General features: G+C 56.5%; 2 protein-coding genes across 3 annotated transcripts in view; one reads left to right on the plus strand and one right to left on the minus strand.

The window, feature by feature from the left end:
* The window catches only part of LOC147092088 (uncharacterized), a 17,062-nt gene extending 2,755 nt beyond the window's left edge, over nt 1-14,307 (plus strand). Inside the window, exons 2-3 of one of the 2 annotated variants that reach the window (XM_085975837.1) lie at nt 7,130-7,276; nt 10,033-14,307. In XM_085975837.1, coding sequence (XP_085831963.1) covers nt 7,156-7,276; nt 10,033-13,373 — 3,462 coding nt within the window. In that variant the 5' untranslated portion in view covers nt 7,130-7,155 and the 3' untranslated portion in view covers nt 13,374-14,307. Of the gene's footprint in view, nt 1-6,914; nt 7,277-10,032 lie in introns of those variants that run through there. The other variant, XM_085975838.1, reaches the window with a different exon arrangement.
* A 933-nt stretch (nt 14,308-15,240) lies between these two features.
* selenoh (selenoprotein H) lies at nt 15,241-20,167 on the minus strand. The gene is made up of 4 exons (XM_085975839.1): nt 20,015-20,167; nt 18,073-18,218; nt 17,679-17,803; nt 15,241-15,548 (listed from the first exon to the last, which is right to left on the minus strand). The coding sequence occupies exons 1-3, from the start codon at nt 20,131-20,133 to the stop codon at nt 17,703-17,705; spliced, it is 366 nt and encodes a 121-aa protein (XP_085831965.1). The 5' UTR covers nt 20,134-20,167; the 3' UTR covers nt 15,241-15,548; nt 17,679-17,702.
* Nucleotides 20,168-20,496: the final 329 nt, after the last annotated feature.

Below are 20,496 nucleotides of genomic sequence, written 5' to 3' on the forward strand. Positions count from 1 at the left end.
GACGGGATAGAGCGCTTCGACTTGCAGTTGCTGCTCTATTCCCTTTGGAAAATGCTGGGTCCTCCCCCACCCCCAATCCCCCCACCCCCCACCCCACCCCAATCCCCCCACCCCCCCACCCCAATCCCCCCCACCCCAATCCCCCCACCCCAATCCCCCCACCCCAATCCCCCCCACCCCAACCCCCCCACCCCAATCCCCCCACCCCAATCCCCCCACCCCAACCCCCCCACCCCAATCCCCCCACCCCAATCCCCCCCACCCCAATCCCCCCCACCCCAATCCCCCCACCCCAACCCCCCACCCCAACCCCCCACCCAACCCCCCACCCCAATCCCCCACCCCAATCCCCCCACCCCAATCCCCCCACCCCAATCCCCCCCACCCCCAATCCCCAACCCCACCCCCCACCCCAACCCCCCACACCAACCCCACCCCAACCCCCCACACCGGAATCGCAAGTCACCGAACCAAGGCGGGTGGGGTGTATGATACCATGATCAGCCATGATCTAATTGAACTAGCAGAACAGGTCGGAGTGGCTGAATGGCCTCCTCCTGTTCCTGTGTAACAGGCTCGAGGGGCTGAATGGCCTCCTCCTGTTCCTGTGTAATGTGCTCGAGGGGCTGAATGACCTCCTTCTGTTCCTGTGTAACAGGCTCGAGGGGCTGAATGGCCTCCTCATGTTCCTATGTAACAGGCTTGAGGGGCTGAATGGCCTCCTCCTGTTCCTGTGTAAGAGGCTCGAGGGGCTGAATGGGCCTCCTCCTGTTCCTGTGTAACAGGCTCGAGGGGGCTGAATGGCCTCCTCCTGTTCCTGTGTAACAGACTCGAGGGGCTGAATGGCCTCCTCCTGTTCCTGTGTAACAGGCTCGAGGGGCTGAATGACCTCCTTCTGTTCCTGTGTAACAGGCTTGAGGGGCTGAATGGCCTCCTCCTGTTCCTGTGTAAGAGGCTCGAGGGCTGAATGGCCTCCTCCTGTTCCTGTGTAACAGGCTCAAGGGGCTGAATGGCCTCCTCCTGTTCCTGTGTAACAGGCTCGAGGGGGCTGAATGGCCTCCTCCTGTTCCTGTGTAACAGACTCGAGGGCTGAATGGCCTCCTGTTCCTGTGTAACAGGCTCGAGGGGCTGAATGGCCTCCTCCTGTTCCTGTGTAATGTGCTCGAGGGGCTGAATGACCTCCTTCTGTTCCTGTGTAACAGACTCGAGGGGCTGAATGGCCAATCCTGTTCCTGTGTAACAGGCTCGAGGGGGCTGAATGGCCTCCTCCTGTTCCTGTGTAACAGACTTGAGGGGCTGAATGGCCTCCTCCTGTTCCTGTGTAACAGACTCGAGGGGCTGAATGGCCTCCTCCTGTTCCTGTGTAACAGGCTCGAGGGGGCTGAATGGCCTCCTCCTGTTCCTGTGTAACAGGCTCGAGGGGCTGAATGGCCTCCTCCTGTTCCTGTGTAACAGACTTGAGGGGCTGAATGGCCTCCTCCTGTTCCTGTGTAACAGACTCGAGGGGCTGAATGGCCTCCTCCTGTTCCTGTGTAACAGGCTCGAGGGGGCTGAATGGCCTCCTCCTGTTCCTGTGTAACAGGCTCGAGGGGCTGAATGGCCTCCTCCTGTTCCTGTGTACAGGCTCGAGGGGCTGAATGGCCTCCTCCTGTTCCTGTGTAACAGGCTCGAGGGGCTGAATGGCCTCCTCCTGTTCCTGTGTAACAGACTCGAGGGGCTGAATGACCTCCTTCTGTTCCTGTGTAACAGGCTCGAGGGGGCTGAATGGCCTCCTCCTGTTCCTGTGTAACAGGCTCGAGGGGCTGAATGGCCTCCTCCTGTTCCTGTGTAACAGGCTCGAGGGGCTGAATGGCCTCCTACTGTTCCTGCGTAACAGGCTCGAGGGGTTGAATGGGCCTCCTCCTGTTCCTATGGTAACAGGCTCGAGGGGCTGAATGGCCTCCTCCTGTTCCTGTGTAACAGGCTCGAGGGGCTGAATGGCTTCCTCCTGTTCCTGTGTAACAGGCTCGAGGGGCTGAATGGCCTCCTCCTGTTCCTGTGTAACAGGCTCGAGGGGTTGAATGGGCCTCCTCCTGTTCCTATGGTAACAGGCTCGAGGGGCTGAATGGCCTCCTCCTGTTCCTGTGTAACAGGCTCGAGGGGCTGAATGGCCTCCTCCTGTTCCTGTGTAACAGGCTCGAGGGGCTGAATGGCCTCCTCCTATTCCTGTGTAACAGGCTCGAGGGGCTGAATGGCCTCCTCCTGTTCCTGTGTAACAGGCTCGAGGGGCTGAATGGCCTCCTCCTATTCCTGTGTAACAGGCTCGAGGGGCTGAATGGCCTCCTCCTATTCCTGTGTACCTATTCCTTCCGATGGATACTCTGACCCTTCCTGCAGCAAGTGTATCTTGGCGATGGAAGTATTCGATAACCCAGGATGCCGGCAAGCTGTTACCATTCCTGCTCTGTCCATCAAGGGTGCTTTGAGCGGACTTTGAGCTGGTAGACGGTTTGTTCCCACTTTATTGCCCAATTCATCCTGCCTCAGGCATTACCTTCTCACCAATACATGAGAGGCAGTGGATTCTTTCACCGTTATCGTCACACGTGCAAGCACAATGTCTAAAGTTCATGTGCTTTGACGGGAAGGGTGGGGTAGGACTGAGTCTAGAGGTTAGCTGCGTCTCCCGGTATGTGCTCTGAGACAGTGAAACATTGCCTGTCTCCGCCCCCGCCTCACCCCATCTGCTGCTGAAACCCTCATGCTTGTCCTCTGTCACCTCCAGAATCGACTATTCCGACACTGTCCTGGTCTTCCATCTTCCACCCTCCATAAACGTCAGCTCATCCAAAACATCTGCTTGCCCCTATCCCAACTCACACCAAGTCCCCTTCACCCATCATTCTCTCCTGCGCTCGCTGACCTTCACTTGGCTCCCGGTCCGGCAACACCTCTATTTTAGAATTCTCACCCTTGTTTTCAAATCCCTCCCTATCTCTGTAACCCCCTCCAGCCCCGACAACCCTCCCTATCTCTGTCACCTCCTCCAGCGCCTACAACCCTCCCTATCTCTGTAACCTCCTCCAGCCCTACAACCCTCCCTATCTGTGTAACCTCCTCCAGCCCTACAACCCTCCCCATCTCTGTAACCTCCTCCAGTCCCTACAACCCTCCCTATCTCTGTAACCTCCTCCAGCCCTACAACCCTCCCTATCTCTGTAACCTCCTCCAGCCCTACAACCCTCCCTATCTCTGTAACCTCCTCCAGTCCCTACAACCCTCCCTATCTCTGTAACCTCCTCCAGCCCCTACAACACTCCCTATCTCTGTAACCTCCTCCAGCCCCTACAACCCTCCCTATCTCTGTAACCTCCTCCAGCCCCTACAACCCTCCCTATCTCTGTAACCTCCTCCAGCCCTACAACCCTCCCTATCTCTGTAACCTCCTCCAGCCCTACAACCCTCCCTATCTCTGTAACCTCCTCCAGCCCTACAACCCTCCCTATATCTGTAACCTCCTCCAATCCCTACAACCCTCCCTATTTCTGTAACCTCCTCCAGCCCCGACAACCCTCCCTATCTCTGTAACCTCCTCCAGTCCCTACAACCCTCCCTATTTCTAACCTCCTCCAGTCCCTACAACCCTCCCTATCTCTAACCTCCTCCAGCCCCGACAACCCTCCCTATCTCTGTAACCTCCTCCAGTCCCTACAACCCTCCCTATCTCTAACCTCCTCCAGCCCCTACAACCCTCCCTATCTCTAACCTCCTCCTGCCCTCGACTCGGTGGAATGTCGGGGTGACGGTCTTTTGCAGGTTTGGCCAAAGTCGCCATCGGCTGAAGTCGGCCTCCATCCTCTGTAACTCACTGGTCAGGACCGCCTCGGTGACGGACTGATTCATGTTTTGCGTGGCCAAGGCAATGTCATCAGCATATACGGACGCGCGGGACTCTGTTTCGGGCAGGTCACTGATGTAAACATTGAATAACCCGGGTGCCAGGACAGAACCCTGTGCGGAGTCCGTTGTTCAATGTCCTCTATCTGCTCTTCTGGGTGCCAGGGTAAACACTGGAGCGTCGGTTGCTGAGCATGGAGTTGAGAAGATGGAGCGTTGTTCTGCAGGGTGAAATGGTGGAGAGCTTGAAAAGCAGTCCGTGCTTCCATACTGCATCATCCGCCGCTGACAGGTCCACGAGCGCTACGGCAGTCTTGAACTGGTGCTGGTAGCCTGCTTCAATGTGCGTTGTTAAAGCTACCACATGGTCGCAGCAGTTACGGCCGCTCCAGAAGCCCGCTTGCTCCTTAGGGACGGTTGGCTCGATGATGGGGGCTAGCCTGTGGAGTAGTAGCCTCTCCAGCACTTTATAACAAGTGCAAAGTAAGGTAGCTGGAGGCTTCGCAAGCATTCTTCCCCTGCCTCAGGAGGGCCATTATTTTAGCCTCCCTCCAAATAGGTGGAATTTTACCAGTTGCCAGTGCCTCAGAGAAGAAGGAGGTCAACCATCTCTTCGCTTTGGGTCCTTCAAGAGGACATGGACAAGCTGGTGGAATGGGCGGACACGTGGCAGATGAAATTTAACATCGAAACATAGAAGATAGGAGCAGGAGTAGGCCATTCGGCCCCTCGAGCCTGCTCCGCCATTCAATGAGATCATGGCTGATCATCCAAATTCAGTACCCTGTCCCTGCTTTCTCCCCATACCCCTTGATCCCTTTAGCCTTAAGAAATATATCCAACTCCTTCTTGAATATATTTAATGAATTGGCCTCAACTGCCTTCTGTGGTAGAGAATTCCACAGGTTCACCACTCTGGGTGAAGAAATTCCTCCTCATCTCAGTCCTAAATGGCTTAGCCCTTATCCTCAGACTGTGACCCCTGGTCCTGGACTCCCCCGCCATTGGGAACATCCTTCCTGCATCTAGTCTGTCTAGTCCTGTTAGAATTTTATAAGTTTCAATGAGATCCTCTCTCAATCTTCTAAACTCCAGCAAGTACAAGCCCAATCGACCCAATCTCTCCTCACACGTCATTTATGCCATCCCAGGTATCAGTCTGGTGAATCTTCGCTGAACTCCTTCCATGGCAAGAACATCCTTCCTCAGATAAGGCGACCAAAACTGCACACAATACTCAAGATGTGGTCTCACCAAGGCCCTGTACAACTGCAGCAAGACATCCTTGTTCCTGTACTCAAACCCTCTCGCTACGAAGGCCAACATACCATTTGCCTTCTTAACCGCCTGCTGCACCTGCATGCTTACCTTCAGCGACTGGTGCACAAGGACACCCAGGTCTCTTTGCACTTTCCCTTTTCCCAATCTATTGCCGTTCAGATAATAATCTGCCTTCCTGTTTTTGCCACCAAAGTGGATAACCTCGCATTATCCACGTTTTATTGCATCTGCCCAATCGCCCAACCTGATCGCAGAAAAGTGCGAAGTGATACATTTTGGTAGGAAGAACAAGGAGAGGCAATATAAACTAAAGGGTACAATGCTAAAGGGGGTGCAGGAACAGAGAGACCTGGGGGTATATGTGCACAAACCGCTGAAGGTGGCAGGGCAGGTTGAAAAAGCTTACGGGCTACTGGGCTTCATAAATAGAGGCACAGAGTGCAAAAGCAAGGAAGTTATGATGAAGTAACAACAGAAAATGCTGGAAACACTCAGCAGGCCAGGCAGCATCCGTGGAGAGAGAAACAGAGTTAACGTTTCAGGTCTGGGACCCTCCCTCAGAACTGCCAGCGTTTTCTGTTGTTATTTCAGATTTCCAGCATCCGCAGTATTTTGCTATTGTTGAAGTTATGATGAACACTGGTTATATTATATTCGGCCTCAACTGGAGTATTGTGTCCAATTCTGGGCACCGCACTTTAGGAAGGATGTGAAGGCCTTAGAGAGGGTGCAGAAAAGATTTACAAGAAAGGTACCAGGGATGAGGGACTTCAGTTACGTGGATAGACTGGAGAAGCTGGGGTTGTTCTCCTTGGAGCAGAGAAGGTTGAGAGGAGATTTGATAGAGGTGTTCAAAATCATGAGGGACTTAGACAGAGTAGAGAGAAACTGTTCCCATTGGCGGAAAGGTTGAGAACCAGAGGACACAGATTTAAGGTGATTGGCAGAAGATCCAAAGGCGACATGAGGAACAACTTTTTTACGCAGCGAGTGGTTAGGATCTGGAATGCACTGCCTGAAAGGGTGGTGGAGGCAGATTCAATCGTGGCTTTCAAAAGGGAGTTGGATAAATACCTGAAGGAAAATAAATTGCAGGGCTCCGGGGAAAGGGCGGGGGAGTGGGACTAGCCAAAGTGCTCTTGCAGAGAACCGGCACGGGCTGAATGGCCTCCTTCTGTGCTGTAACCATTCTATGATTCTATAATTCTGGGTAAGCACCATCTGGACCAGCAGCTTTTCCAGATTTGCTTGTCGACAGGGCTGCGTTTAGCTCGTCCAAGCTGAATGGATCAGACAGAGTTGGCGATCTTGGGGCCACCATCAAGTTTGTCGAAGGTCGCTGCATCACCTGGCGTCGAAATTCTTTGTCCGCTCCTGTGCAGCGCCTTGGGACGTTTACTATGTTAAAGGCGCTATATAAATGCAAGTTGTTATGGCTGATCTGTGACCTAACTCCATCTCATCCGCCTTTGCCCATATCCCTTAATACGTTTGGTTAACAAAAATCTATCAATCTCCGATTTAAATTTAACAATTGATCTCGCACCAATTGCTGTTTGCGGAAGAGAGTTCCAAACTTCTACCTCCCTTTGTGTGTAGAAGTGTTTCCTAATTTCACTCCTGAAAGACCTGGCTCTAATTTTTAGATGATGCCCCCTAGTCCGAGACTCCTCACCCAATGTAAATAGCTTCTCTTTATCTACCCCAGCAGTTCCCCTTAATATCTTGAAAACTTCGATCCAGAGAATACAACCCTAGTTTGTGTAATCTCTCCTTGTAATTTAACCCTTGGAGACCGGGTATCATTCTGGTAAACCTACGCTGCACTCCCTCCAAGGCCAGTAGATCCTTCCTAAGGTGTGGTGCCCAGAACTGCTCACAGTGCTCCAGGTGTGGACTAACCAGGGCTTTGTATAGCTGCAGCGTAACTCCTACCATTGGCTGTAGTCTATAACTTTATTTCTTTTTGCAGGTAGTTGTTAAAGAGTTTTACTGAACATGGAGGGTTCGAGCGCCAAGCTCACCAACGCCAAGCTCCGTCTTCACAGCACCGTCTTCGAACACCTGCACAGGCAGCAGCAAGTAGACCTTTTCTGCGATGCCATCCTGTATGCGGAAGGTGAGGCAAAGCACCCGGTCCCAGCACTGGCATCCAATCCCCATTGTCCATCTCTCTCTCTCTCTCTCTCTGCCACTTTCCTTCCTTCTGCCTCACCCCCTCCTCAACACATATCACTTTCGCTGAGAGAATGCAGAGGAGATTGACCAGAATGGTACCAGTGGATGAGGGACTTCAGTTACGTGGAGAGACTGGAGAAGCTGGGATTGTTCTCCTTAGAGCAGAGAAGGTTAAGGGGAGATTGACCAGAATGGTACCAGGGATGAGGGACTTCAGTTACGTGGAGAGACTGGAGAAGCTGGGATTGTTCTCCTTAGAGCAGAGAAGGTTAAGGGGAGATTGACCAGAATGGTACCAGGGGATGAGGGACTTCAGTTACGTGGAGAGACTGGAGAAGCTGGGATTGTTCTCCTTAGAGCAGAGAAGGTTAAGGGGAGATTGACCAGAATGGTACCAGGGATGAGGGACTTCAGTTACGTGGAGAGACTGGAGAAGCTGGGATTGTTCTCCTTAGAGAAGAGAAGGTTAAGGGGAGATTGACCAGAATGGTACCAGGGGATGAGGGACTTCAGTTACGTGGAGAGACTGGAGAAGCTGGGATTGTTCTCCTTAGAGCAGAGAAGGTTAAGGGGAGATTGACCAGAATGGTACCAGGGATGAGGGACTTCAGTTACATGGAGAGACTGGAGAAGCTGGGATTGTTCTCCTTAGAGCAGAGAAGGTTAAGGGGAGATTGACCAGAATGGTACCAGGGATGAGGGACTTCAGTTACGTGGAGAGACTGGAGAAGCTGGGATTGTTCTCCTTCGAGCAGAGAAGGTTAAGGGGAGATTGACCAGAATGGTACCAGGGGATGAGGGACTTCAGTTACGTGGAGAGACTGGAGAAGCTGGGATTGTTCTCCTTAGAGCAGAGAAGGTTAAGGGGAGGTTGACCAGAATGGTACCAGGGATGAGGGACTTCAGTTATCTGGAGAAGCTGGGATTGTTCTCCTTAGAGCAGAGAAGGTTAAGGGGAGAGTGACCAGAATGGTACCAGGGGATGAGGGACTTCAGTTACATGGAGAGACTGGAGAAGCTGGGATTGTTCTCCTTAGAGCAGAGAAGGTTAAGGGGAGATTGACCAGAATGGTACCAGGGATGAGGGACTTCAGTTACGTGGAGAGACTGGAGAAGCTGGGATTGTTCTCTTTAGAGCAGAGAAGGTTAAGGGGAGATTGACCAGAATGGTACCAGGGGATGAGGGACTTCAGTTATGTGGAGAGACTGGAGAAGCTGGGATTTTTCTCCTTAGAGCAGAGAAGGATAAGAAGGTACTTAATAGAGGTGTTCAAAATCATGAGGGGTTTTGATGGAGTAGACGGGGAGGAACTGTTTCCAGAGGCAGGAGGGTCAGTAACCAGGGGATAAATTTAAAATAATTGGTAAAAGAACCAGAGGGGGAGATGAGGAGAGATTTTTACGCAGCGAGTTGTTGTGATCTGGAATGCGCTGCCCGAAAGGGCGGTGGAAGCCGATTCAATAGTAACTTTCAAAAGGGGAATTGGATATATATTTGAAGGAGGAAAATTTGCAAGGCTGTGGGGGTAAGAGCAGGGGGAGCGGAGCTAATCGGATAGAATCTTTCAAAGAGCCGGCACAGGCACGATGGGCCGAATGGCCTCCTTCCGTGTGCTGTAAGATTCTATGGGTTCATTCACACACGAGACTAGAGAATGCCGGCGGGGTGCTTGAATGTTGGAAACGTGCTCGATCCCATCCTCGGCCGACCTCCGCTCACACAAACCTCCCAGCCGGAGGCACTGGACAGTGATCAGGAGCAGGAACCCTGGCTGGTTTCCCCCCCCCTATCTTTTTCTAACAGGCTGGGGATGGCGCCTGGGCCTCTCCTGCGCTGTGTGTGGGGCTCAGGACAACACTGCGTGTGAGATCAGCACAGGCCAAGAAGCATACTATTTCTGACACTTGTATGAATTAACCTATCTCGGTTATAACCCTATATATATTATATATATTTTAATAAACAAATTACCGAATCGAACACCCAAGTGCAACCAGACCTCACCGTCTAGAGGTCAGATACTTGCACGTGCAAAACAAAAGATGTGATTACATTGGAGAGGGTGCAGAGGAGATTCCCCAGGATGTTACCTGGGCTGGAGTGTTTCAGCTATGAAGAGAGACTGGACAGGCTGGGGTTGTTTTCCTTAGAGCAGAGAAGGCTGAGGGGGGACCTGATTGAGGTGTACAAAATTATGAGGGGCATAGATAGGGTAGATAGAAAGGAACTTTTCCCCTTTAGTCGAGGGGTCAATAACCAGGAGGTTTAGAGGGGATTTGAGGAAAAACTTTTTCACCCAGAGGGTGGTTGGAATCTGGAACTCACTGCCTGAAAGGGTGGTAGAGGCAGGAACCCTCACAACATTCAAGAAGCATTTAGATGAGCACTTGAAACGCCATAGCATACAAGGCTACGGACCAAGTGCTGGAAAATGGGATTAGAATAGACAGGGCTTGATGGCCGGCGCGGACACGATGGGCTGAAGGGCCTCTTTCTGTGCTGTATAACTCTATGACTAAAACTGACCAGCACAACAATGCAGCGGTTGCACTCTGCTTGACCCGAGGCTGTGTTTACTTAACAGCAATGAGACTTTGTTGGCCACACTCGCAACAAATTGCATTTCTATATAGTGGGAGAGACTTGTTAAGAATAGATCGATGTATTTTATTCCTTTTTCTCTCCCCTCCTTTCAGGTGAAGGAATCCCAGCTCATCGCTGCGTCCTCTCCGCTTTCAGCCCCTTCTTCCTGCAGTGCTTCGCCTCGCGGGAAGCCCGCTCCTTGAGGGTGCCGCTGGAGCTCCCGGGCCTGAAGGCCAGCACCCTGAAGGCTCTGGTGCGGTTCATGTACACGGCGGAGGTCCAGCTGCCCTCGGTGGAGACCGGCGAGTTCCTAGAGGCCGCCCGGAGCCTCCAGGTCCTCGGCTTCGAGCCCGTGCCGCCGGAGGAGCCGGCCGAGCCTGTGTCAGGCCTGGCCCGGGAGAGGCCGACGTCCGACCCCTCTGCGAGGGAGCAGACGGCCAGCAGCGAGACTCTTGCTGGAGCCGCCTCCGCCTGCCTCGCCGCCCCGGCCGCTCAGCAGCCTCCCGGCTCTGTCGAAGAGACCGGGGCCCCCCCTGCTGTCGAGCCCCCTCCCCGAGACTCCGAGCCGGAAGGCCGAGCGCCGGCAGGCACTGACCCCGAAGCAGAGCGCTCGCGGCGGCCCTTGGCGTCCGGTGGAGCCAAGCCACCGCCGCCGTCGCCTCGCGGCGCTCCGAAGACCCTGGAGGAGTGCCGGACCTCTGCAGGAAAGCTGAAGCCCAAAGTGCCCGCTGCTGCCGCCGCCGCCACCACCTCCTCCCTGCCCCAGAGGTCAAGGGTCAAGGGCGCCAACCCCCCGGGAAACCCGCCCCACACGCGGGTGGTTGTCAGCTGGCGCCGGATGAAAATAAGATGCCCCGCCAACGAGCAACCGCGCACGGACTGCGCCGCCAGCGCGGCCCTCTGTCCAAGGCGGCCGTGGAGGCAGAAGCAAGGGGAGACCAGCAGCGACCCCGCTCCCCCGTCAAGCCACGGAATCCAAAGGGGGGGCGAGGAGCAGCCCGGGCGGCCTCCAACACTTCCGCCCTCTCCGGAGACGCGGGGGAGGGAAGGAACTCCGGCTCCCGTTCCCTTCGCGGAGCCGGCCCTGGGGGAAGGCCGGGGGCCTCTCGAGGCGAGCCACCACCCGGCTGTCGAGCCGGGCGTGGGCCGGGAGTCGAAGGTCGCGGGGCTGCCAGGTCAGAGGTCAGGTCGAGCTTCCGAAGACACGCGGCTCAGTCACCCTCCGGCCGAGGGCGCCGTCCGCAGAAGCTGCGAAGAGGAGAGGGGTGAAGCAATCGAGAGCCCAGGCCGGCGGCTGAACGAGAGCTCGGGCCCGGCTAGGGCGTTGAAGGAACCAATGTCCAGCTCTCCTCCGTCCAGGGATTCCGGGCGGGCAGGCCAAAGCCTCCCAACACAGGAGAGTAGCGAGGTTCGCAAGGTCTCGACCAACCAGCCAAGGAGAAGTGCCCGCCCAGTTTGCAAGTTGCAGAGAGGAATGGCCCCTTCTGCTCCTGCCCGGGATACTCGGCAGACAGTCCAGCATAAGGAGGGACGTCAAGTGGTCAAGAGCCCATTTGACCAGCAGGGGAGGAGGTCAAGCAAGGAGGGCCCGGCCTGCGCGCGCGCCAACATCGTGACAGCGTCGGAGGGTCCTTCGGAGCAACAGTCGCCCCGTCCTACCAAGAGTACGGGGGCAAGAGCAAACCCGGACAAGCAAGGAGTTGAGAAGAACACCCTTGCCCAAGGGGGCAAGAGGTCGAGAGGCGAGGACCTTCCCGGAGAAAGGTCTGTCGGGATCAAGAAAGTAAAACTGCAGAAGTTGAACAGGTCCAGTGAATGGGTCATGGTCCCGCTGCCCGAAACCCAGGGTCCCGACCTTGCGAGGCAACTGGCGCTGGGCCAGAACGTTGAACCAACCGGGCGATCGACCAGCGACGGTGGAGGAGTGCTGCCCCCCGCTGGCCAGGCCGGGACAGAAGAAGGGACTTGGCCACCTGAAGGCACGGGTGGCTCCCAAGTCGGAGGGCAAGGAAAGGGCAAGGGGACAAGCCAGGGGCCTGACAAAAAGAAGACAATAAGTGGTCCTGGTCTCTGCATCTCCTCGACTGACTTGGTGGGAGATGCACTTCTACCAGGATCTCAGACTGAACCCGTGGAGATGGGAGGTGTGGGTCTGGGAGATGACCGGTGCCCAGGAGGTGTGGGTCTGGGGGATGACCGGTGCCCGGGAGGTGTGGGTCTGGGGGATGACCGGTGCCCGGGAGGTGTGGGTCTGGGGGATGACCGGTGCCCGGGAGGTGTGGGTCTGGGGGATGACCGGTGCCCGGGAGGTGTGGGTCTGGGGGATGACCGGTGCCCAGAAGGTGTGGGTCTGGGAGATGACCAGTGCCCGGGTGGAGTGGGTCTGGGAGATGACCAGTGCCCGGGAGGTGTGGGTCTGGGAGATGACCAGTGCCCGGGAGGTGTGGGTCTGGGGGATGACCGGTGCCCGGGAGGTGTGGGTCTGGGAGATGACCGGTGCCCGGGAGGTGTGGGTCTGGGAGATGACCGGTGCCCGGGAGGTGTGGGTCTGGGGGATGACCGGTGCCCAGAAGGTGTGGGTCTGGGAGATGACCAGTGCCCGGGTGGAGTGGGTCTGGGAGATGACCAGTGCCCGGGAGGTGTGGGTCTGGGAGATGACCAGTGCCCGGGAGGTGTGGGTCTGGGAGATGACCAGTGCCCGGGAGGTGTGGGTCTGGGGGATGACCGGTGCCCGGGAGGTGTGGGTCTGGGAGATGACCGGTGCCCGGGAGGTGTGGGTCTGGGGGATGACCAGTGCCCGGGAGGTGTGGGCCTGGGGGATGACCGGTGCCCGGGAGGTGTGGGTCTGGGAGATGACCGGTGCCCGGGAGGTGTGGGTCTGGGAGATGACCGGTGCCCGGGAGGTGTGGGTCTGGGGGATGACCAGTGCCCGGGAGGTGTAGGTCTGGGGGATGACCAGTGCCCGGGAGGTGTGAGTCTGGGGGAGATGATGTGGCCGGGGACGAGCGGCCGAGTTTCTAGCGCCTCTCCCGGGTCGTCGCAAACTTGCCGAGGGAACGGCACAGAGGCGGCACACCGGGACGTCGGCATCCAGCAAGACCCGGACCACGCACGGCGCCGCCAGGACCAATGGGGCTTCGCCCAGCTGCGGTTCACAGGTCAACACCGCCTCGGCGACCCGGCCAACCAATGGGGCTTCGCCCAGCTGCAGTTCACAGGTCAACACCGTTTTGGCGACCCGGCCAACCAATGGGGCTTCGCCCAGCTGCGGGTCGGAGGTCAGCACCGCCGCGTCCTGGACGCCATGTGCTCCTCCTCCTCGGAGGCGGAAGATGACGAGGTGGACGTCGGTGACTACAGAGACGCACCGTTGCCCCTGGTTACGGCTAGGCCCGAGGCCTCACCACCGCCTTCCCCTCTTCTGGGCTGCACCGAGATCGATGTGGTCGGATGAAGAACAAGTATTGAACAATAAACAGCGGCTTTTCTTTTGTAATAAAAAGAACTTTTTTCATTTTAAAATGCAATTGTGTTTGGGGGAGGTGGGCATCCTGCTGGCACACGAGCAGCACCTGGTGAGGGCGACAATGCCCCCCGCGGTCGAACATCCAGCACCTGAGGAATTGCGGTGCCCATTTGAGCCGAGGTGCCACCGTCTGCGGAGACCCCCCTCCCCACCCGCACCCTTTAAACAAAGTCGGGGGGAGGAGGGCGGCGGCGGCGGGCTCGGCTGTGATTTGTCTCCCGCCCCCCCACAGCCGACTGTCCGGCCGGACTTGCACGCGACAGATCGCGTCCCACTTGGGTGAGGTATCTTGAGACTGCGGAAGCCCGCCCCACCCGTCCAGGAGCCTGCACCTTCAGGAGAGGGTAGCGATCACTGCGGTGAAATCAGGAACACCTTTGCCCCCTCGTGACTCAAGTGTGAATTGGCGCGGCTGTGAATTTGCGTTCAAGTGCCAGTAACCTCCAGCCCGCCGAATACTCATGCTCAAGTTCTGACGTAAAGCAGCCTCACCAACAAGAGCTACTCGAGATTGCAACTCCCCAATGCAACCTGTTAACTTTGATCCAATTGCACCACCTACTGGGCACTTTCAAATTAAACCCATCAAGCTCCCTCTAGTACCATAACTCCCATCGAAGACCCGTCCCGCTAGTACCCGAACTCTCCCATCGAAGATCATCCCTCTAGTACCCTAACTCTCCCATCGAAGCCCCATTCCATCTAGTACCCTAACTCACCCATTGAACATCATCCCTCTAGTACCCTAACTCTCCCATTGAACATCATCCCTCTAGTACCCTAACTCTCCCATCGAAGATCATCCCTCTAGTACCCTAACTCACCCATCGAAGATCATCCCTCCAGTACCCTAACTCTCCCATCGAAGATCATCCCTCCAGTACCCTAACTCTCCCATCGAAGATCATCCCTCCAGTACCCTAACTCTCCCATCGAAGATCATCCCTCTAGTACCCTAACTCTCCCATCGAAGATCATCCCTCTAGTACCCTAACTCACCCATCGAAGATCATCCCTCTAGTACCCTAACTCTCCCATCGAAGATCATCCCTCTAGTACCCTAACTCTCCCATCGAAGATCATCCCTCGAGTACCCTAACTCTCTCGTCGAAGCCCCGTCCCTCTGGTACCTTAACTCTCCCACTTTATACCAAGTTTCACCACTTTATATCGAGCGCTCCCAGGGCAGGTACAGCACGGGTTAGATACAGTGTAGAGCTCCCTCTACATTACCCTAACAGTGTGTCCCCACTTGATACCCAGTGTCAGCAGCGAGCGCTCCCAGGGCAGGTAAAGCACGGGTTAGATACAGTGTAGAGCTCCCTCTACATTACCCTGACAGTGTGTCCCCATTTGATACCCAGTGTCAGCAGCGAGCGCTCCCAGGGCAGGTAAAGCACAGGTTAGATACAGTGTAGAGCTCCCTCTACATTACCCTGAGTGTGTCCCCACTTTATACCCAGTGTCAGCATCGAGCGCTCCCAGGGCAGGTACAGCACGGGTTAGATACAGTGTAGAGCTCCCTCTACATTACCCTGACAGTGTGTCCCCACTTTATACCCAGTGTCAGCATCGAGCGCCCCCAGGGCAGGTACAGCACGGGTTAGATACAGTGTAGAGCTCCCTCTACATTACCCTGACAGTGTGTCCCCACTTTATACCCAGTGTCAGCATCGAGCACTCCCAGGGCAGGTACAGCACGGGTTAGATACAGTGTAGAGCTCCCTCTACATTACCCCTGTGGGCCATTACGATTGACGAGTCTCCTTCGCAATCAATCCAGAGCCACAAACTGGACGATATATTTTCTTACAGAATTTATTGATGGAAATAATGGCCACAAGAATAACAGGGCACAGGGAACCTCCCATCGGAAGATAAATGCTGGTAGCAGTGTCCCATTGGCCGTCTGCGATCCGTGCGTTGTCTGGGGTGGGGGGTTTGAGCGAGACGCAGGCCGCTTCCCCGAAATCTCTCCAGTGCAGCCTCTTCCACATCCAGTAGCCGAGGCTTCAGGAGGAGCGAGTGAGCGCGAGCGGCCCGTTGTTCTCTTCCCCCGTCATTACTGCTGCACCGCCGTGGGTCAATGGCCGCCCCGATCGGCTGCAGAGAAAGAGACCAACAGTTATAACGCAGTCCGGCAGCTGTCGCCCCTCCTCCTCCTCTCTCCCCCCCGCTCCGCTGTGTCTCCCCTCCTCCTTGCTCCCCCCTGCTCCACGGTGTCTCCCCTCCTCCTCTCTCCCCGCTGCTCCGCGGTGTATCCCCTCCTCCTCTCTCCCCCCTGCTCCACGGTGTCTCCCCTCCTCCTCTCTCCCCCCTGCTCCACGGCGTCTCCCCTCCTCCTCTTTCCCTCCACGCTCCGCGGTGTCTCCCCTCCTCCTCCTCCTCTCCCCCCTGCTCCGCGGTGTCTCCCCTCCTCCTCTCCCCCCCCCCCCCCGGTGTCTCCCCTCCTCCTCCCTCCCCCCTGCTCCACGGTGTCTCCCCCCCCCCCCCGCGGTGTCTCCCCCCCGCCTCCTCCTCTCCCCCCCCCCCCCCGCGGTGTCTCCCCGCCTCCTCCTCTCCCCCCCCCCCCCCGCGGTGTCTCCCCGCCTCCTCCTCTCCCCCCCCCCCGCTCCGTGGCGTCTCCCCGCCTCCTCCTCTCTCCCCCCCCCCGCTCCGTGGCGTCTCCCCGCCTCCTCCTCCTCTCGCCCCCCCGTTCCGTGGCGTCTCCCCGCCTCCTCCTCTGTCCCCCCCCCCCGCTCCGTGGTGTCTCCCCGCCTCCTCTCTCCCCCCCCCCGCTCCGTGGTGTCTCCCCGCCTCCTCTCTCCCCCCCCGCTCCGCGGTGTCTCCCCGCCTCCTCCTCTGTCCCCCCCCCCCCCCCGCGGTGTCTCCCCGCCTCCTCTCTCCCCCCCCCCCGCTCCGCGGTGTCTCCCCGCCTCCTCTCCCCCCCCCCCCCCCCGCGGTGTCTCCCCGCCTCCTCTCCCCCCCCCCCCCCCCCGCGGTGTCTCCCCGCCTCCTCTCCCCCCCCCCCCCCCGCGGTGTCTCCCCGCCTCCTCTCTCCCCCCCCCCCGCTCTGCGGTCTCTCCCCCCCCCGTGGTGTCTCCCCCCCCCCCGCTCTGCGGTCTCTCCCCCCCCCGTGGTGTCTCCCCGCCCCCGCGGTGTCTCCCCACCTCCTCTCCCCCCCCCACTCCGCGGTGTCTCCCCGCCTCCTCTCCCCCCCACCCCCTCCCGCGGTGTCTCCCCGCCTCCTCCTCTCTCCCCCGCCTCCTCCTCTCTCCCCCCCCCCCCCCCCCGCTCCGTGGTGTCTCCCCTCTCTCACCGGACGTCTCGTCTGACGGAGAGACTCCCTCTTTAAAAGGGGTCCCTGACGGAGAGACTCCCTTTATACACATTGCATTTACACAGCAGCACCAACAACTCCACAGCCCTCCACGGACTAAATCTTCAAGGAAAGCTGCTTCGCCAGAAGGAGAGGGATCTGGAGCGGTAACCTTCGACCCGGGTGGAGATGGGCGGAAAGTGGTTTAAGCTCAGAGGTCTGCTCTGTTGCCTTTGGTGTGACAGAGAGGCGGGAGTTAAATGGGCACACAGCCACAGGAGGGGGCCGATTTAAGGTGGGTGGGAGTGCAGGGCTGGAAGAGGTTGCAGAGATAGGGCAGGGACGTGAAGCAAAGAATTTACAATTTAACACGTTAGGAGGAGGCGAGATGGTCCGATATTCTCTGGAGTTTAGAAGAATGAGGGGTAATCTCAATGAAACGTATAAAAGTGTCTTGACATGGTAGATGCCGAGAGGTTGTTTCCCCTGGCTGGGGAGTCTAGAACCAGGAGTCAGAGTCTCAGAATAAGGGGTCGGCCTTTTTGGACTGAGATGAGGAGGAATTTCTTCACTCAGAGGGTGGTGAATCTTTGGAATTCTCTACCCCAGAGGGCTGTGGAGGCTCAGTCGTTGAGTATATTCAAGACAGAGATCAATAGATTTTTTAATATTAAGGGAATTAAGGGAATCAATGGATATGGGGATAGGGCGAGAAAATGGAGTTGAGGTCGATGATCAGCCATGATCTTATTGAATGGCGGAGCAGGCTCAAGGGGCCGAATGGCCTATCCTGCTCTTATTTCTTATGTTCTTATGTAGAGAGTGAAAAGTCAGCGCTGTGTGTCCAGATTGTGTGTCTCTCCCTCGCGCGGCAACGCACAGGCTGATTCAGCAGCGGGACTGGGAGTCTGAGACTGCCACTCCATTCACCTCACCTCACGGCCTGCGACTTCCCCAAGTTACTGCACGGATCGTCGCATGATGTCCAGCACCACGCTGGTCTCTGGGAACTTTAGTCTGCGAGGAGGGCCTTTCTGAATCCCGCTCCACAGCATCACCTCTGCTTGGAACAGGAAGGGGAGTAAGTAGGCAGAGGTTACCCACAGCCAATGTAGGCAATAACCCACCACGGTAAACACACACTCAAACAGAAGGAATAGGAGCAGGAGTAGCCGCCACAACACGCCCCCCTGCCCCAACACGCACTCCCGCCCCAGCACGCACACACACAACCCCCCCAAACAGACCCCCCCCCCTCCCCCAACACACACACACCCCAAACGTGATCACACCCTCCCAAACCCACACGCAATCACGCTGCAATCTCACCCATGCCGTCCGGGGTCACCAGCGTGATCTCGAAGCTGTACCGCCGAGGTTTCTCCGGGTTCAGCAGCACCTCGATATCTCCGAATTCCCGGCGCAAAGCCGCACCCAGGGCCACGGCGTTGCGGCGATACACTTGTCAGCTGGTGCTGGGCGGGGGAAGAGAGAGAAAACAAAATCAGGTCAGGGAAGGTTAAGAGGTGACCCAATCGAGGTTTTTCAGGATGGGGAGAGGTTTTGACAGCGTAAATAAGGGGAAAAGCTATTCCCTCTGGTGAGTGGGCCAATAACCAGAGGTCATCGATTCAACATCACTGGGAAAAGACCGCGGGGGGAGGTGAGGAGAAATGTTTTCACTCAGAGTTGTTGGGGGATCGGGAACGCTGTACCTGGAAAGGTGCTGGAAGCTGATTCCATCAATAATTTTTAAAAGGGATTTGGACGGGGACTGGAGGATGAGCGACTTACAGGGTCACGGAGAAAAAGCGAAGGGGATGTGGGACTGAGTACGGCTGCTCCTTCAAAAGAGCCAGCACAGGCCCGACGGGCCGAGTGGCCTCCTTCTGTGCCGTACGCTTGTTTGTGGGAGCTTGCTGTGTGCAAATTGGCTGCTGCGTTTCCTACATTACAACAGTGGCCACACTTCAAAAAGTACTTTGCTGACCCACTCACCAGAGGGAATCGTATTCCCCATCTACACTATCAAAAGCTCTCATCATCTTGCAAACCTCGATTAGGTCTCTTAACCTTCTCTGCTCTAAGGAGAGCAACCCCAGCTTCTCCAGTCTCTCCACATCACTGAAGTCCCTCATCCCTGGTACCATTCTGGTCAATCTCCCATTAACCTTCTCTGCTCTAAGGAGAACAATCCCAGCTTCTCCAGTCTATCCACATAACTGAAGTCCCTCATCCCTGGTACCATTCTGGTCAATCTCCCCTTAACCTTCTCTGCTCTAAGGAGAACAATCCCAGCTTCTCCAGTCTCTCCACGTAACTGAAGTCCCTCATCCCTGGTACCATTCTGGTCAATCTTCCCTTAACCTTCTCTGCTCTAAGGAGAACAATCCCAGCTTCTCCAGTCTCTCCACATAACTGAAGTCCCTCATCCCCGGTACCATTCTGGTCAATCTTCCCTTAACCTTCTCTGCTCCAAGGAGAACAATCCCAGCTTCTCCACGTAACTGAAGTCCCTCATCCTCTGGTAGCATTTGGTAAATAACTAAAAAAAAATGATCTTGGTCATTTATCTGAAGTGATGTTGGTTGAGGAATAAATATTGGGCCCAAGTCTTCGGGGAGAACTCGCCCCCCTGCTCTTAATCCAATAGTGGCCCGTGGGGTCTTTTACGTCCACCTGAGGGGGCGGACGGGGCAGTGAGCTCCGGGCCCTGAATACCTATTCGCAGAAATTAAAATCAGACGGCACACAGCTCGTGCGGACTCCTTCTGCAGAGCGACACTCTCAACCGCTCCAGATTAGCTGGTGTCGCCTGCTAAGAAGCCGCTCAGTGGCCATGGCTATTGCCACGGCGACACCGTTTTAGCCTCACGCGCCAATTCCGGTCGAAGACGCCTCATACACACAACACGGCTAAATGTACCACTCACTATTTATTTAAACGAGAGGCAGAGGGGCAGGCAGACAGAGAGGCAGGCAGACAGAGAGGCAGGCAGAAGCAGACAGGCAGAGGGGCAGGCAGACAGAGAGGCAGGCAGAAGCAGGCAGGCAGAGGGGCAGGCAGACAGAGAGGCAGGCAGAAGCAGGCAGGCAGAGGGGCAGGCAGACAGAGAGGCAGGCAGAAGCAGGCAGACAGAGAGGCGGGCAGACCACTTGTCTCACTCTGGCCGCAGCAGTTGTTTAACTGGGAGGAAGCAGAATTACAGACCGCAGCCAGCCAGCGAGCCGGGCGGGCGGGCGAACAGCTGGAAGGAGCTGCTGCCATTACCAGTGCTCAAAGATGACTTTCAGCCCTCCTCCCAGGCGGGGTGCGTTGCCCAGGGGGCTGGCGGGCTCTGGGGTGGGCGCAGCAGGCACCTCGGCCCCTTGCCTCTTGCTCCCAGCCATGTGGCTGATCACGAACCAGGAAACTTGTAACAGTGGCGGCAACTGGCGGGAGATTTCAACCAGATACAATGGGGCCGGACCATTACCCAGGGCTGGAATTGAGGGGTTCCGGGGGGTGGGCCGAGGGGGTTAGGGGAGACAAATATCAAAATAACTGCTCCCGCAGACAGATTGAGAAAGCAAAAGTCAGCAGTCGTCTCTCCTAGTGCTTCATTGCACAGTAAAGAAAATCCATTTATTTTTCAGAATCTTTCTTTTTAAAAGTGTTTCAGATCATATCCCCCCCCCTTCCCTTTCTCTAAAATTGGGATAGTCCAACATGGTCTGTTTCATGTTTGAGGGGGGATGGGAACTGATCACAAT

The sequence above is a fragment of the Somniosus microcephalus genome, unplaced genomic scaffold (genome assembly GCF_052327205.1).
Source record: "Somniosus microcephalus isolate GS21.2 unplaced genomic scaffold, FLI_Smic_1.0 unresolved_chr2, whole genome shotgun sequence".
NCBI lineage: Eukaryota > Metazoa > Chordata > Chondrichthyes > Squaliformes > Somniosidae > Somniosus > Somniosus microcephalus.